A 16,726-nucleotide genomic window follows, 5' to 3' on the forward strand; every position below is an offset into this window, starting at 1 on the left:
CTCAAGGAGCATCTTACGTTCTAAAGGAGAAGACAAATATGAACATAACCAGGCGGACACAATGTATATACAGAATAAGGGAGGGGTGATCTTAATGGGGAAGGTACTAGCATCTGGGAAAACCAGGACAGACCTCCTACAGAAAGTGGGATTTGAGTTGAGTCTTGAAAGAAGCCAAGGAAACTACATGGCAGAAGAGAAGGCACTGGGACAGGCAACGCAAGGAGAAGGGAGATAGAGTGTGTTCTCTACAAGGAATGACAAGTAGAACAGTGTGACTGGATTATAGAATACCTGGAAGGGAGAGAAATGGAAGGAGACTGGAAAGGTAAGAAGGGGCCAAATAGTGAACACTTTTAAACAACAAAGAATTTTATATTTTATTCTGAAGGTGATATTGAACAACTAGAGTTTATTATCTAGCACTTAGCACAGTGCCCAGCATATACAGGGTACTTAATAAATATTTATTAATTGCTTGATTATTGAGTGGGAGGTATAATATATTGACTTTCCTAAAGATCTACACTTTAGAAAAATCACCTTGGTAACAATGATATCCAGTATCCCCACTATTATTTGATATAGTACTAGAAATACTAACTATAGTGATAAGAAAAATGCAAATAAGCAGAGACAAAGAATAAACAAAATGATTGCTTTTTTGTAGATGATATGACAGACTGCGAAGAGAATCCTACCATCAGCTAAAATGAATTTAAACAGTAACTACGGTAAAGTAAAAGAATATAAAATTACCATACAATTCATCAGCCTTCATAAATATTAGCAACAAAACCAAGCAGGAAGAGATAGAAAGAGAAATTTCATTTGAAACGAGTACCAAATACATAGGCTACATCTATCAAGACATATACACAGGAACATATGCAAATATGAAAAAAAATGGTCCAAATCTACTACTAAGTAAAGAGATGGAATCAGGAAGAGTCATCTTCCTGGATTGAAATCTGGCCTTAGACACTTACTAACTGTGTGACCCTGGGCAAGTCACTTAACCCTGTTGGCCTCAGTTTCCTCATCTGTCAAGTGATCTGGAAAAGGAAATGGCAAACCACTCTAGTATCTCTGCCAAGAAAACCTCAAATGGGGTCTCAAAGAGTTGAATACAACTGAAAAAAGACAGAATAACTGCAGAGAAATGCAAGTTAAAACTATTTTGAAATTTTATCTGACACCTATCAGATTAGCAAAGAGAAATTTACAATTGTTGGAATAGTATTGGGAAGACAGGGACACTGGTACACTGTTGGTGGAATTGTGAATTGGTCTAACCAGTTCTGTAAAACAGTTTAGAATCATCTCCCCAAAGTCCCTAAACTATGCATGCCCTTTGACCCAGTACTAACACTACCAGACCTATCTATAATCCAAAGAGATTAAAGAGAGGAAAAAGATCCAAATGTATAAAAATATTTATAGCAGCTCCTTTTTCAGTGATGAGGAATTGGAAACAAGGGAGCTGCCCATCATTTGGAAATAGTTGAATACAATATGTTATATGCAGCTAAGTGTCACAATGGATAGAATGCTGGAACTCAAGAAGACCTAAATTCAAATCTGACTTCAGACACTTACTTAAACAAGTCACTTAATCTCTGTTTTGCTCCAGTTTCCTCAATTGGAAAATAGTACTCACCTCCTAGGGTGGAATGTGTATGTATGTGTTTAACTCTTTACTTTTTGTCTTGGAATCAATGCTATGTACTAGTTCTAAGGCAGAAGGGCAGTAAGGGCCAGGCAGTGGAGATTAAGTGAATTGTCCAAGGTCACACGGCTAGGAAGTGTTCACCTAGCTGATCCCTAAATACTATATATGTGATTTGACAGATAGATAATAGGGTAAATTGTCTCCCTTGTCCAATTCACAAGCATGTTCTTTAAGGAAGAAGGTTGGGAAATACTGAACTAGTATATTGCTCCTTCTTTCTTAAACCCTTACCTTCTGTCTTAGAATCAATACTAGGTATTGGTCCCAAGGCAGAAGAGGTGTAGGGGCTAGGTAATGAAGGTTAAGTGACTTGTTCAGGGTCACACAGCCAGGAAGTTTCTGAGGTCAAATTTGAACCCAGGACCTCCCATCTCTAGACCTCATTCTCTATCCACTGAGCTACCTCACTGCCCCTCCTAGGATTGTTTTAAGGGTTAAATAAGTTAATATTTGCAAAGTGCTTCACACAGTGCTTAGAACACAATAGGTGCTATATTATTGTACTGTATAGGAAATGGCAGTATAAATAAGAACAGCTAGATGGCACAGCAGACAGAGCATTGGACTTGAAATCAAGAAGACTCATCTTTATGAGTTCAAATCCTACCTCAAACATTTACTAGCTGTGTGACCCTGGGAAAGTCACTTTACCCTTGTTGGCCTCAGCTTCTTCATCTGTCAAATGGGCTGGCAATGAAAGTGGCAAACCATTCCACTATCTTTGCCAAGAAAATCCTAAATGGGGTCATGAAATGTTGGCTATAACTGAACAACAAGAAGAAATGACAAAAGGGATGATTTCAGAGAAACTTGGGGAGACATATAAACTGAGACAGAGTGAAGTGCAAACCAGGAGAACAATTTATACAGTTAATAACAACGTTGTAAAGACAAACAACTTTGAAAGACTTAAGAATTCTCTATTAGTGACCAACCCAGGATTCCAAAGGACTGATGATGAAGTTTGTTACTTAACCTCTTGATAGAGGGGTTATGGACTCAGAGTACAGAATGAGCCATTTATTTTTAGACATGAAAAATGTGTGGATTAATTTTGTTTGACTATACTTATTTGTTATAAAGATTATGGTTTTCATTTTTATTATTATTAAAAGGAGATGGAGGGGAGAGGAGAACTAATACCCCCCAAAATGCCCAAAACTAGTACCCCCCAAAATCATTTTTTAAATAAAGATATTTTATTTTTACCAATTACATGTAATTAATTTCCACATAAATTTTCCAAAGTTATATGATTCAAATTGTCTCTCTTCCCCTCCCCTCTCCTGGAGCTGGCAAGCAATTCCATTTGGATTATATATGTATTATCTTGTATAACATATTTCCATATTATTCATTTTTATAAGAGAATAACCATATAAAATCCAAACCCCCAAATAAATTAAATTGAAAAATCATATAATTTGATCTACATTCTGACTCCAATAGTCTCTGGAGATGAATAGCATTCTTTGTCATAAATCCCTCGGAATTGTCCTGGATCAGTGTCGAGAGTAGCTAAGTCTTTCACAGTTGATCATTCCACAATATTACTATTACTATGTATAATATTGTCCTGGTTCTGCTTATTTCACTCTGCATCTATTCATGTAGGTCCTTCCAGCTCTCTCTGAAATCATCCTGTTTATTATTTCTTACAGTATAAGAGTATTCTATCACCACACACCACAATTTGATGGACATCCCTTCAATTTCCAATTCTTTGCCACTACAAAAAGAGCTGCTATACATATTTTTGTACAAGTAGGTCCTTACCCCCTTTTTATAATCTCTTTGGGGTATAGACTTAGTGGTGGTATTACTGGATCAAATAGTATACATTTGGGCATATGAAGCATTTTTTTTTAATGAGAAAAGGAGAACTGGAGGAAGTTCAGAAGGAAATACAGACAAGTAGGACAATTTTGAAAGTAATAGTATTTTTTAAAAAGCAATCTCCATATGATATAGAGTGATAGTTTTATACAAAGTTATTCTTTTTTGTTCTGCTTTGTACATAGAAATGTTCTCCTTTTGGATGTTCATTAAATTCAGAATTAAAAAAAAAGAAAAACACTTTGGCAGCAGAGTGGAGGATGGGGTAAAATAAGAAGAAAACGTGAGACAGGAAAACCATTTAGAAGGCTTTTGTAATAGTCCTGGGAAGAGATGATGAAGTCAGAATTAGGGCAGTGGTTGTGTGAGTAGGAAGAAGGAACATATAGGAGAGATGTTGTAAAAGGAGAAAGTACTAGATTTGGCAGTGGATTGAATATGTGGAGTACTTGAGAGGCAACAGCAAAGGATAGCAATAAATGGCTGTGAGTCTGGTAGAATGGAAACATGGTGGTATCCTTTACAGTAACAGGAAAGATTGCAAGAGGGAAGAGTTTAGGAGGATATAGAGAGCCTGCTCTATATGGTAGGGGTCCTGAGTGGCGTTTGGTGGCATTGGATTAAGACAGGAAAAAGAAAATGAGAACAACCAGACTAGTGGTTAGCCCATGCTGATCATGCCTAGAACCTCCAAAGAGATATTCCTGAAATGCAAGTCTGATCCCTTTTGCCTTCTGGTACCAAATGCTTCCCTGTTTGTCATTTAAAAGTTCTTCACAAAAGTGAGCATAACTAGAAAAATCTAGTTCTTAGAAACCTACAACAGCAATGTTGTAAACAGTCAGCCTTGAAAGACTTAGTCACTCTGATCAACACAATGATTGTCCCCATTTCCAAAGGACTCAGAATGAGATGCTACTCATCTCCTGAAAGAAAGGTGATAGACTCAAGAGTATATAGATTGAAGCATATTTTTTATTCCTTTTTCTTCTTGTTTTTGAACATGACTAAATCAAAATTTTATTTTGCCCATCTATACATATTTGTAATGAGTTTTGTTTTTCTTGCCTTCTCCATGGGAGAGAATTTGGAACTTTTAAACCTTTAAAGGTCTTTCTGCTTTAAATTAAAAAATATACATATGTATATACACATATACATACACATATATATTTAAAGCCCTTTGCAAGCTTCCTCTAGCCTACATTCCCAGACTTCTTACATATACTCCTCTTTTTTTTTTTTTTTTTTTTTAAACCTTACCTTCTGTCTTAGCATCAGTTCTAAGACAGAACTATGACAAGGACTAGGCAATTGGGGTTAAATGACTTTTCCAGAGTCACACATCAAGGAAGTGTCTGAGGCCACATTTGAACCCCGATCCTTCCAACTCCAGGTCTGCCATTCTAGCCATTGGGCTACCTAGCTGCCCCTATAATTCCTTTTAATGTACTCTATGGTCCAGCCAAACTAGCCTACCTGCTTTTCCTCACATAGGACATTTCAATTCCTTTTTCCATTCCTTTGTAAAGACTGTCCTCCATGCATAGAATGCCATCCCTCTTTAAATCCTTTTAGAATTGCTAGTTTCCTTTAAACCTCCTCTCAAGTGCTATTTCAGACGTGAAGTCTTTCTTTATTTTACTCCCACCAAAAAAAAATTACCTCGTATTTTTTAAATCAGATCTATATAGCAATATCCTCTTCCAATGCAAATTTACAAATATTCTCTAATTTATAATCCTAGAGAATTGATTAAGGTGTACTGGGAGGTAAAGTGATTTACCCAGGGTCATTTAGCCAGGATTTATGAGAAACAGTACTTAAATCTAGACCTTCCTGGTTCTGAAACCAACTGTTCACTCACTATTACTACCATGTATTCTGGATATATTTCCTATTTATTTATGAATAATATTATTTGCTATGATAGATTTTGAACTCCTTGAGGGCAGGAACTGATCACCCTGTGGGTGTATGTGTTCTTTGCACCTCCTTTATATTACCTAGCAAACAGGAACTTAACAAATATTTACTTATTGGATTAATTCTTGAATCATGAGGCATTGAAGTTAGGATTTAAAGTTTTCATTTGAAAAAATAAATAAGTAAATAAAAATTTAAAATAGTTTTCATCTGAAATGAGAGAGATGATAGAGGTGACATTTTATTTGTATTTATTTAAAAATTTTATTTAATTGATTAATTAAGAAAAATTTTCCATGGTAACATGATTCATGTTCTTTCCCTTCCCTCTTCTCACTCCCTCCCCATAGCCAATGTGCAAATTTCACTGGGTTTTACAAGTATCACTGATTAAGACCTATTTCCATATTATTGATATTTGCACTAGGGTGATTGTTGAGTCTACATCCCCAATCATATCCCCATCGAATCCTGTGATCAAGCAGTTGCTTTTCTTCTGTGTTTTTATTCCCACAGTTTTTTCTCTTAACGTGAATAGCATTCTTTTTCATAAGTTCCTCAGAATTGTCCTGGATCATTGCGTTGCTGCTAGAAGAGAAGTCCATTATATTTGATTGTGCCACAGTGTATCAGTCTCTGTGTACAATGTTCTCCTGGTTCTGCTCCTTTCACTCTGCATCAATTCCTGGAGGTTGTTCCAGGTCACATGGAATTCCTCCAGTTCATTATTTCTTTGAGTACAATAGTATTCCATCACCAACAGATACCCCAATTTGTTTAGCCATTCCCCAATCAAAGGGCATCCAGAGGTGACATTTTAGCAAATGACCAGAGTCCTGAAATAAGCCTGGAGTGATCATCGTTGGTTAAGAAGAATATAACACAACTGTTCCATTGGGAATGAGAGCACAGGTGAGTGGAGTGGGAAAGAATTCTTCATGGCCTGGGACCAAGGTGGGAGGGGAACAAAGGGCCACCTGAAGAGGCAGGTAAGTAAGGATTTATGGGCTGTTCTATCTCAAACTAGGGATATGTATCAAGAAAGCAACTGGAGGGTAACCAGAGGAAGTCATACTGGAAACCATGGAGAGCCAGGACCTGGAGTGGAATAAGAAGATGGAGAGGGATACAGATTGAAGAATTCCTGACTTGAATCCCTACCAGAATCAGAGAGGCTTCCTGCCTCCAGAGGAGGAGGAGGTGGCAGGGAGAGAAAGAGCTGTTACCATACCAGCATCTTTCTAAGGAAAAGAGATAATGGAGGAAAGTGTCCCCCAAGTCCTCCCAGTAATAGAGACTGAAGAAGCCTTCTGCATATATTCTCTCTCTTTCAGCATGTAGGGCCCCCCACATCCTTGGCTTAGAATTTCTGCTCCCACTGAATTATCACCTTTTCCTGCACTGATCCTGTCTGTGTCCTCAATCCCATTTTTCTCATCTTAAAATGAGGAGGTTGGACTAGATGACCTCTGAGACTCTTTGCAGCTCTGGATCTATGAGCCTCCAAAGTACCTCCCATTTTCACATTCTCCTCCCCTAGTATTACCTCCTTATGCCCTCAACACCCTCTCTTCCCCAATATCTTCCTCATAATTCTTCAGTTACTAATGAAGTTGAACTTTCACCCATTACTGGGAAGATGTGGGTGAGGAAGAAGGCAAGGCCAGAAGCTGTGGCTGCTGGCATCCTGCCTTCTCCTCTAGTTCCAGTGCCAGGCAAGGCCAGGCCAGGCCTCCCCCTTGGCCCAGACTCAGGACAGAGAAGACAACAGAATGTCACTGGGAAAACATGTGGGAGGGAATCCAATGTCCTCCCTCTTCCCCAAAACAAATGAGGTCATTGTGTCACAGCCCTAGGACCAGAGAGTTGGACAAAGCCCTGGAACCTCTCAAAGCCAAAGCAAGAAGTCAAGGAGGGAGCAGAATGCCAGAAGGGCACAACTTTGGAGCCTCTGAAGCCTGGGGCACAAACCTGAGAGGAGGGTAATTAAGGTGGGGAAAGATGTGCAGATGCCAGTAGGCACAACTCTAGAGACTGTGGTGGACCCTAGCACAAAGTCAGGGGAAGCAACATGCGTATGTCAGGTGAGACCAAGTCTAAAGGTGAAGAATTTGATGAGACTGCCCCAGGAGATGGAGGCTGATAGGGAACAAAGGCTTCTTTCTACCTCCCCACTTTCTTATGAAATGCTGGTGTTTTCTTAGCCTTTCCTAGAATTTTCTGAGGATGATTTTGGGGTGTTCTGGATATGACTTATGAGTAGTCTCTGCATCCATTTCCCAGATAATTGTGATATGAAGAGAATTTGGATTAGATGTGCCAATATGCTGGGACCAAGTTCTGATTTACCATGGCCCACTTGGGCCAAGGCATTTATTTACCCTCAATAAAGTCAGAGTTTTAACAGTTCTTTTCAGTCACTCTGCCTTTTCAGATCTTTCTGAAGTTTATTTCTTTTTTCCTTCCTATCTTTTTTTCCAGAAGACTCACATTTCATTTGTACCCTTCTATGGAGAAAGTCTTGGGCTTAGAGATCTATTTCTTTTTTTTTTTTTTTTTCTATTTTTTTAAACCTTTACCTTCCATCTTGGAGCCAATACTGTGTATTGGCTCCAAGGCAGAAGAGTGGTAAGGGTAGGCAATGGGGGTTAAGTGACTTGCCCAGGGTCACACAGCTGGGAAGTGTCTGAGACCAGATTTGAACCTAGGACCTCCCATCTCTGGGCCTGGCTCTCAATCCACTGAGCTACCTGGCTGCCCCCAGTAGAGACCTATTTCTAATTCTATTTCTGCCACTAACTCACTATCATCAAAGACAAACTATCTCTCTTCTCTGGATAATCTCACTTATCTGCAAAAGGAAGAGAACCTCAGACTTAGCCTGGCACCTAATCATGATTTAATAAATGCTTGTCCATCCATTGATTAATTGATTTAGTCAGGAGAATCCAGGAGGCTCTAGCTTCAGCTCTGCCAGTGAGACAAGTCACTTCTCTAGAAATTCCCTCACTTGTAAAATGAGGATTAATAATAATTCCCTCAAATAATGATTGTGGGGCAGTTAGATCAGTGGATAGAGTGCCAGGAAGACCTGGGTTCAGATCCAGCCTCTAGACACTTCTTAGTTATGTGACCCTGGGCAAGTCATTTAACCCCCATTGCCTAAGCCCTTGCTGCTTTTCTGCCTTGGAGCCCATTAGGTAGTATTGATTCTAAGATAGATGGTAAGGGTTTAAAAAATGATTATCTTTTGTAAGCCATAAAGCACTGTGTCCATGTGAGCAATTCCTGTTTTCTTTTTACGGAATTGGCATCAGAATACGTAGGTACTGACCCTGCCATTGCCTAATTGTATGACCCTGAACAAGTAATTTCTTCCCTCCAACCTCAATTACTTTCACTGTGAAATAAGATCAATAAGAGGAGTACTAAAGCCCTCCAGGGCACTGCATTCCAGAAATGTGAAGTATATATTATTATTAGTGGTACATGTTCTTTCTGCATGTGGTAGGCCTCTTTGATAAAGGTTTATTGAATGGAATTGAATCAGGGCCCAGTTGCTGCCTTGGCCTTCGGTTCTGGTACAGGGTCTGGGGCACGTAGGCTAAAGCTGACTCAGCCCCAGCCCCAGCCCCAGCCCCAGCCCCTTTAGTCTTTCCTTCAAACTTCCCTAGTCAGCTGCTTCCAAGTGACGGCTTTCAGAAGGGGGGTGGGGGGCTCCCAGTGGCTGACGTGTTGCTCAGACAGCAGTAACCTTTCCCCTACTAAGCTGGGCTGCCAGAACTGCACATCTGCCTCCCAAGCTAGGAGGAAGGAGCCGGCCCAGGTGGGGGTGGTGGGGGGGGAGCCAGAGAGAACAGAGCTCTGGTATTTGAACCCCCAGGCCTGGAAGAGGAGGAGGGCAAGGACAAGCATCTCCACCCCGGGGGCTCCCAGGTTCCCCTGGCCTTCCTAGGAGGTCTGGAGTACAGCCAGGAGTCCCCACATCTCAACGCGGGGGAGGAGCTGCGAATCCCTCGCGATCTCCAAGAAAAGGGAGGGTGTTGGGAAAGGGAGGGGGAACTTCAGCCCGGTCTCTTTGAAGCTGGAAACCTGAACCCCGCCTCGCTCCAGGACACACCCCTCACCCCTCCACCCCCCATCCAGGGCCTGGCTACAGCTCATAAAATGAGGCTCCGTCGGTGAGGGGCCAGAAGCAGTACCGCATCGGACCTGGGCGCACCTGAGACTGAGGGAGACTGGGAGCCTGAGCGAGCCTCCATCCCAACTACAGCGCCCAGGCCACCCTCCTTGGAGCCCAGCAACCCCGCCAGCAGGAAGATGCGCTGTGCCCCAAGTACAGGAGCTGCGCTGGTGCTCTGTGCCGCCACCGCCGGGCTGCTGGGCGCAGCCGCTGCCAGCCGCGGCGAGGGCCGCCCCGGGGCTCCGGAGCTCCGAGTGCCCCGCGCCGGGCCCGACGCCAAGTATGCCTCGTGGGACGAGGTGAACGTGATAGCACACGGGCTCCTGCAGCTTGGACATGGGCTTCGGGAGCACGTGGAGCGGACGCGGGACCAGGTAAGCGACATCTACCGCCGTCTCCAGGCCCGGGACCCAGCTTGCGAAGACCCTCTTCGCCGCGCGCGGCACAGTCCGGAGGGCACCCAGCTGGAGAGCCCAGACGAGAGTCGCGTGGACTTGGCCTCCGAAGGTACAGAGAGTCACTTGGAGCCGAAAAAGGAAACTCAGCAGAAGACGGAGCTCCAGCAGTTGGAAAGGAATGACGGCCAGGGGGTAGAGACCAGCATTAGGGGCGCCGCCTGGAGAGCTGTGCACAGCCTGCAGGTAAGGGACGCCCCTTCTGTCTGGCCATCACCTGTCTTTCCTTCCAAGTCTGGGTGGCTTTCCGTCAGTCATCCTCCCCGAGGTCCCTTGGGCACTTCATTTTAGCCTGCTTGCGTTCTTTCTCTTTGACTCTTTTCTAGTTCTAAATCTCCGGTGCTCCGAACCCCTCAGATTCCCCCCTCTCGCCTTCACCACCGTCCCCATCTCCTCCATTCTGTTCTCCCTGGATCCCTCTCACTCCCTTCTCCTCCCAATCAGGTTGCTCCCCCAGGTATCCTTCTGCTTTGCTCCTTCTGGCCACCCTAGCCTGGAATCCCATCTGCCTTCAGGCAAAAGAGAAACTCCCCTGTCCCTGATACCAGCTCCCTTCACCTGAGCCCATGAAAGCCGGTTTTCTTTCCTTTCTTGACCCTAGACCCAGCTCCTGGCTCAGAACAACAGAATTGAGGAATTGTTTCAGAAAGTGGCCCAGCAACAGCAGCACCTGGAAAAGCAGAACTTGAAGATTCAGACGTTGCAGAGCAAGGTAGGCTCCTAATCATACTAGAACCTAAAGTAGGGTCCAGGTGAGGTGCAGGCAGCCCTCAGAGGCCTTTTCAGCTTCTGCTGCTCAGGACTGAAAACTGCAGTTTCCCAAACAGCCCCTGAGCCCACCTTCCCCTCCCTCCTTGCTCCAATTCTCCTCATCCCACCTGTTACCTGCTCTCTTCTGTCTGCAGCTCCGAGGCCTGACTCCTTTAGCGCTGGGGCAGGTACCACTAAAGTCTTTGGTCAAGAAGAATACGGCAAAGATGGCCCGACACATTCGCCCAGTCCCCAACAGCAGCGACAAGCCTAGTAAGTCCTGGGTCCCCTCTGACTCCCAGCGCCTACACCTCATCTGCCTCAGCCTCAGTTTCTTCCATTTACACATACATATATGCCTCTCCTCCCTGACACTAGTTTTTCCTTTGCACCAGTTAGGAAGGAATATCAGAATTTGGGTGTCAGACAAATGCAAAAAACAGTCAATAGTGGTGATAGCCAGGATTCTGAAGTAACTCAGGCAGAGCCAAGTACTCAGGTACCAACATCACATCCAGCCTTGCTCCACCAAGATAAAAGCAGAAAAGATGGAGAGGCTTCCCCACATCCAAAGACTTATTAGTGTCTGGGCTTAACCTTCAGCCAGCCCTTACTAACCTAGAGTAGGGAAGAAGTCTTATAAAATATTCACCTTCCCTGCTGCCTAGGGTCTACAGGTTCCCCCCACCAAAATACCCTGCTCCTGTTACTTCTCTTGCCTATTCCCACCTCACCTAAACAGCTGCTCCATGCCCTTTCCCCTAATCAGGGAGAAACCAAAGCAGCTTCTTCAATACTTTTCCTCCAACAATGTATATACTTAGCCTCAGTAGGAACTCCCTATTTCTTATTTCCACTTAACCTAGCTTTTACTGAGAGCCCTTTGTGTGTCCAAGGCCATACCTTGAGGGAAATAAGGCCTATTTTTCTGCCCTGACTGTCTTAATAAAGCAGAGATGAATACAGAACAACCAGGGAACCAGAAGAAAGATAATGTGATTCCAACCACATAGATTTTAGTTAAATATAAGTGTGATGAGAAGCTGGTTAATAGAGAGGTCATTTTGGAGTAGTTCCTAAAGGAAGTGATATACATAGACTGATGGAGAGAAGTAAATAGGGTGTCTTAGACCCCAGAAATGGAACAAATGAAATGCTATGGGTATTAACTTGAGGTGAATTTTGGAGGAGGATTTTTGGGGGAATTTTGAGGAGGAATTACCATCCTTCCAAGAGTAGAACAGCCTGGCTAGAGTACAAAACTGTGATGTAGAGGAGAATAATATGGGGAAAGTTTAGGGAGACCCATTGAAGACCACACTAAATTCAGATTTGATTTAAAACGCAATGAGGAACCACTGTAGGTTTTGAGTGATATGATCATATCCTAGGAAGACTCATCTGGCATGAGCCAGATGGCCTGGGTGGACAGGAAGGAGAGGAAATAAGAAACATAAACTATAACAGATGATGGAAACCTCCTCAGAATCCTCAGCACAGGCTTACAAATTCTCATACTCTTTCTCTCTCTCTGTCACACTCTCTCATACTCTCTCATATTCTCTCTCTCTCATACTCTCTCATACTCTATCTTTCTCTCTTTCTCTGTCTCTGTCTCATACTCTCTCTCTCATACTCTTTCTTTCTCTCTCATACCCTCTCTCATACTCTCTCTCGTACTCTTTCTTTCTCTCTCATACTCTCTCGTACTCTTTCTTTCTCTCTCATACTCTCTCTCGTACTCTTTCTTTCTCTCTCATACTCTTTCTTTCTCACTCTCTCTCTCTGTCTCCTACATACACATACATACACACAAAACCACACAACCACTCTTAGAGCCACCTGTCACAAAATACTATCATCCTCCTCTCTCAAGTATTCTCCTTCACTGATGTATTTACTCCATGTCTCACATATACATAATATGCATGTGTCTCCAGGCTGACATCAACTGGAAGGAAGTTTCCTCTCTCTCTTCACTTAGCCTGGAGCAATTCTTGATGTCTTCGTGCTGGCCTCATTATCACCTGTTGGTTTCCCTATCCCTTTCTTGGCCTGACCCACTAGGGCTAAGGCTGCTAGTGGACCCAATAGGCAGACTTGAGTCTCAGGCTTTGCTTCTGCCCCAAGATTTTCCATGGCTGGGAGAACCAAGTGGCCCCTACTGTACTGTAGAAGGTTCCTAGGAAGGAATCTTAACAGTCGAAGCTGGGCTGGAGGAGGGGGTGGCTCTCTTAAGGAGAACTGAGTGACCCAGTCTTACTTAGGGAACAGGAGAAGGAGGAATGGGATTGGGGGGAGGAAGGGGGAGCCTGGGGAGACAGGGTCTTGTTTCTCCTAGAGTAGACGCCAAGTAGGGGAAAGTTCAGAGCTTGTTGGAGACAAACATTCTGGTTGTAATCAAGGCCAGATTGGGAGTTTGGCTGGGAGCCACTAGGATTGGAAGAGAGGAAAGTAGGGGAAAGGGGAATCGCCAGGAAATGTCTTCCTATCACTCTCTCCTAAACATTCTTCCTCCCCCTCTAGACACTGTCCTTCAGTAACTTCAGCTCTTCTAGTCCCATCCCCCTCCTGACCTTTCCCTTACTCCCAGGGCCTGCCTGATTCAGTCTTCCCAGGGTCTGTCCCCCAAACATCCCCTTAGTGCCCAACTACTTTCAGCCCATTGGGGCTCTACTGAGGGATAAGGGAGAAAAACAAGCCCCAACCCCAGAATGGGGGCAGAGGGTTTCAGTAGAGTCATCTCCACTTTTAGGGAGTTGAGGGTATTGATGGGGCCCTGGTCCAGAATAGTCCAGGAAAAAGCCCAAAGTTGGCCAAGTTTGCCTTTACACCCACCTGCATACACACACCACACTTCAGGCCCTGGGGCCCTCATGTTCTCTCTCATACATTAAACCCTTCTGTCTGGAAAGGCTGTGATATGAATCATTCCTTAGTTGGGTAAATGGGCCCTAGGAAAGAATAAAAAATCTCTGACCCTGCCCTTCTGCACACATCCCCAGACAAAGAGTATGTGTGTATTTGGTTTGGAGGAGGGGAGCAGGTCTGGGAAGAGGGAAGGCAGAGAGCCATGGCTTATTACCCTCAGCTTAAGCCATGAGTGGGAAGATCTAATTCTGACTTGGGCAAGAAGCCATCTTTCAGGAATTTTGGAATTCATCCTCAACCTATGCCCCCTTGGGAAAGGTATATAAAAAGAGTTCCTTTATAGACCTGCCCAGGGAGTAGATTGAGGACCAACTGTAGCTCTTTCCTCTAATCTCCATGTTCATCTCTCTCTTTCTTACAGAGCTGCCCCAGGATTGTCATCAACTCTTTCTGGGTGGAGAACGCCAGAGTGGACTCTTCCACATTCAGCCCCAAGGTTCTTCACCTTTCCTTGTGAATTGCAAGATGACCTCAGGTATGAGGGACGGTCTATGGAGGGGGTCTATAGCAAGGCAGGGGCCTTCTCTTTACTGTGTGCTAGGCATTGTGCTAAGAGCTGAGAATACCTAGGCAAAAATGTGGTATTTGCCCTCTAGGAGCTCACCTTCTGATGTCTCTTAAGAGAAAAGGTATGACTTCCACTGAGCCCGCTCTGGTCCCCTTAGCCAGGTGAATTCCATTGTCCTAATCAATGACTTTCTTTTTAAGCTCAGAGAATGTCCCCTTGGAGGAGAAAAAAGAGTAACATCCTGTAGCCTGATTTGAAAAGAGTATCGACAAAGGATTTAAGATGGCAATCAGCAAACTTGAGGGATTTCAGAAACTGAGCTCTCTAGGGCATGTCTAGAGAACTCTAGACTTCATCTGTTAAACTTCAGTATCTGGGGCCTATATTGTCTGATAGAGCTGGAAAGTCTCAGCTTCCAGAATAAATATATTCTGCCAGGAGATGACAGAACTTTGAGGCTGTACATTCTTTTAATCAATTCTGCTATACCCCCTATCAATCATTTATTAAGTACCGACTTTGTGCACTATCCCTGGGCTAGATGCTAGGAATATAAAGCCTAAAAATGAAAGTCTAGGCCCTAAAGGAGTTTAGATTTTAATGGGGAACACACACACATATACACATATATATGTATGTATGAAACATAAACATATGATACATAAAAAATAGACACGAGGTAATAATAGAAAAAAGGCATTCACTGCTAGAGAGGATCAGAGGCCAAGGATTTTTTTGTTGAAATTTTTTTTTTTTTGCATTCTGTACTTAAATACTACATAAAACAAGCATTTTCGTATTGGGGTGCTACACATAGTAGGATCGAAAAGGGTGGTTGCACATGAAATTGTGAGTCTCTTTTTTGTACAGTTCACTTTTATTTTTTTGAGAAAAACATAATTTATTAATAGAGCATTTGGTCTTTTAACAAAAGATGGGTCCTTCACCTGCATTTTACAAAAGAAACTAGTTCACTTTTACTTTTTTATTTAGACTATTTTTTTGTGTTTACATGATTTCCTGCCCCCCTCCTGGCGCTGACAAGCAATTCTACTGGGCTATACATGTATCATTGTTCAAAACCTCACTTTTACTTTTAATAATATAATGAATTTAATATGTAACTTTCAAAGCTGCCTGCTGGTCTGTGTTTTCTTCTAACCTTCTTTCTGTTCATCTTTTTAAAAAAATGCTTGAATGCCCTTCTTTTTCTTTCTCTTTGACAGGGGAAATAATCCTAACTCACTCTCTCTCTCTCTCTCTCTCTCTCTCTCTCTCTCTCTCTCTCTCTCTCTCTCTCTCTGTCTGTCTCCGTCTCCCCACCTCCCCTTCCACCATTCCCAGAAGGAAAAAAAGAAAAACAATACCCTTCCCTCTTGTTTCATCCCTGATACTATCATTTGCTATCTCTCCTTCCTTTTGTGCTAAACTTCTCAAGAAGACCATCTATTGGGGCAGCAAGGTGGCTCAGTGGATAGAGTGCCAGGTCTGGAATCAGGAAGACCTGGGTTTAAATCTGGCCTCAGACCCTGGGCATATCACTTAATCCCAGTTGCCTAACTCTTAACCACTCTTCTGTCTTAGAACTATATTTGAATTTGTATTGATTCTAAAAGAAAAGATAAGGGTTTAAAAAGAAGGCAGCCATCTATTATAAATGTCTCACCTTTCCTTCCTCTCCTTAATTCTTTGCAATCTAGCATCTGGCCTTATCATTCAACTGAAACTACTCTTTCCAAAGTTACTAATGTTAGTTACTAATTACTAGTGACTAATCATGTAATTGCCAAATCTAACAACCTTTTCTCCATCCTCATCCTTCTTGACTTCTATAGCTTCAACACTATATCCATCACCCTTTTCTCCTTTCTCTCCAAGTTTTCATGACCCTGCTCTCTCCTGGTTTTCATCCTACTGTCCAACCACTCCCTTTTTATTTCCTTTATTGGATATTCTTCATTCATCTAAGTTACCCTCACCAATTGTAGGGGTTTCCAAAGGCTCTGCTTAGACCCTTTTCTCTTTCTTCTCTTGCTATACTCTTTCATTTGGTGATATCCTCAACTCCCATGGTCTCAGTTATTATCTCTCTGCTGGTGATTTAAAAAAACATATACTTATCCAAGGGGCAGCTGAGTGGCTCAGTGAATTGAGAGTTAGACCTAGAGATGGGAGGTCCTGGATTCAAATCTGGCCTCAGACACTTCCTAGCTGTGTGACCCTGGGCAAGTCACTTAACTCCCATTGCCTAGCCTTTACCACTCTTCTGCCCTGGAACCATTACATGGTATTCCAGGGGAAGGTAAGGGAAAGAAAGAAAGAAAGAAAGAAAGAAAGAAAGAAAGAAAGAGAGAGAGAGAGAGAGAGAGAGAGAGAGAGAGGGAGGGAGGGAGGGAGGGAGGGAG

General features: G+C 43.0%; 1 protein-coding gene across 1 annotated transcript in view; it reads left to right on the forward strand.

Moving 5' to 3' along the window:
* The first annotated feature begins 9,677 nt into the window (after positions 1-9,677).
* The window catches only part of ANGPTL4 (angiopoietin like 4), an 11,806-nt gene continuing 4,757 nt past the window's right edge, over positions 9,678-16,726 (forward strand). Inside the window, exons 1-4 of the mRNA XM_044672732.1 lie at positions 9,678-10,318; positions 10,734-10,844; positions 11,038-11,155; positions 14,175-14,288. Coding sequence (XP_044528667.1) covers positions 9,815-10,318; positions 10,734-10,844; positions 11,038-11,155; positions 14,175-14,288 — 847 coding nt within the window. The 5' untranslated portion in view covers positions 9,678-9,814. The remainder of the gene's footprint in view (positions 10,319-10,733; positions 10,845-11,037; positions 11,156-14,174; positions 14,289-16,726) is intronic.

Source organism: Gracilinanus agilis, chromosome 1 (assembly GCF_016433145.1).
Source record: "Gracilinanus agilis isolate LMUSP501 chromosome 1, AgileGrace, whole genome shotgun sequence".
Classification (NCBI taxonomy): domain Eukaryota; kingdom Metazoa; phylum Chordata; class Mammalia; order Didelphimorphia; family Didelphidae; genus Gracilinanus; species Gracilinanus agilis.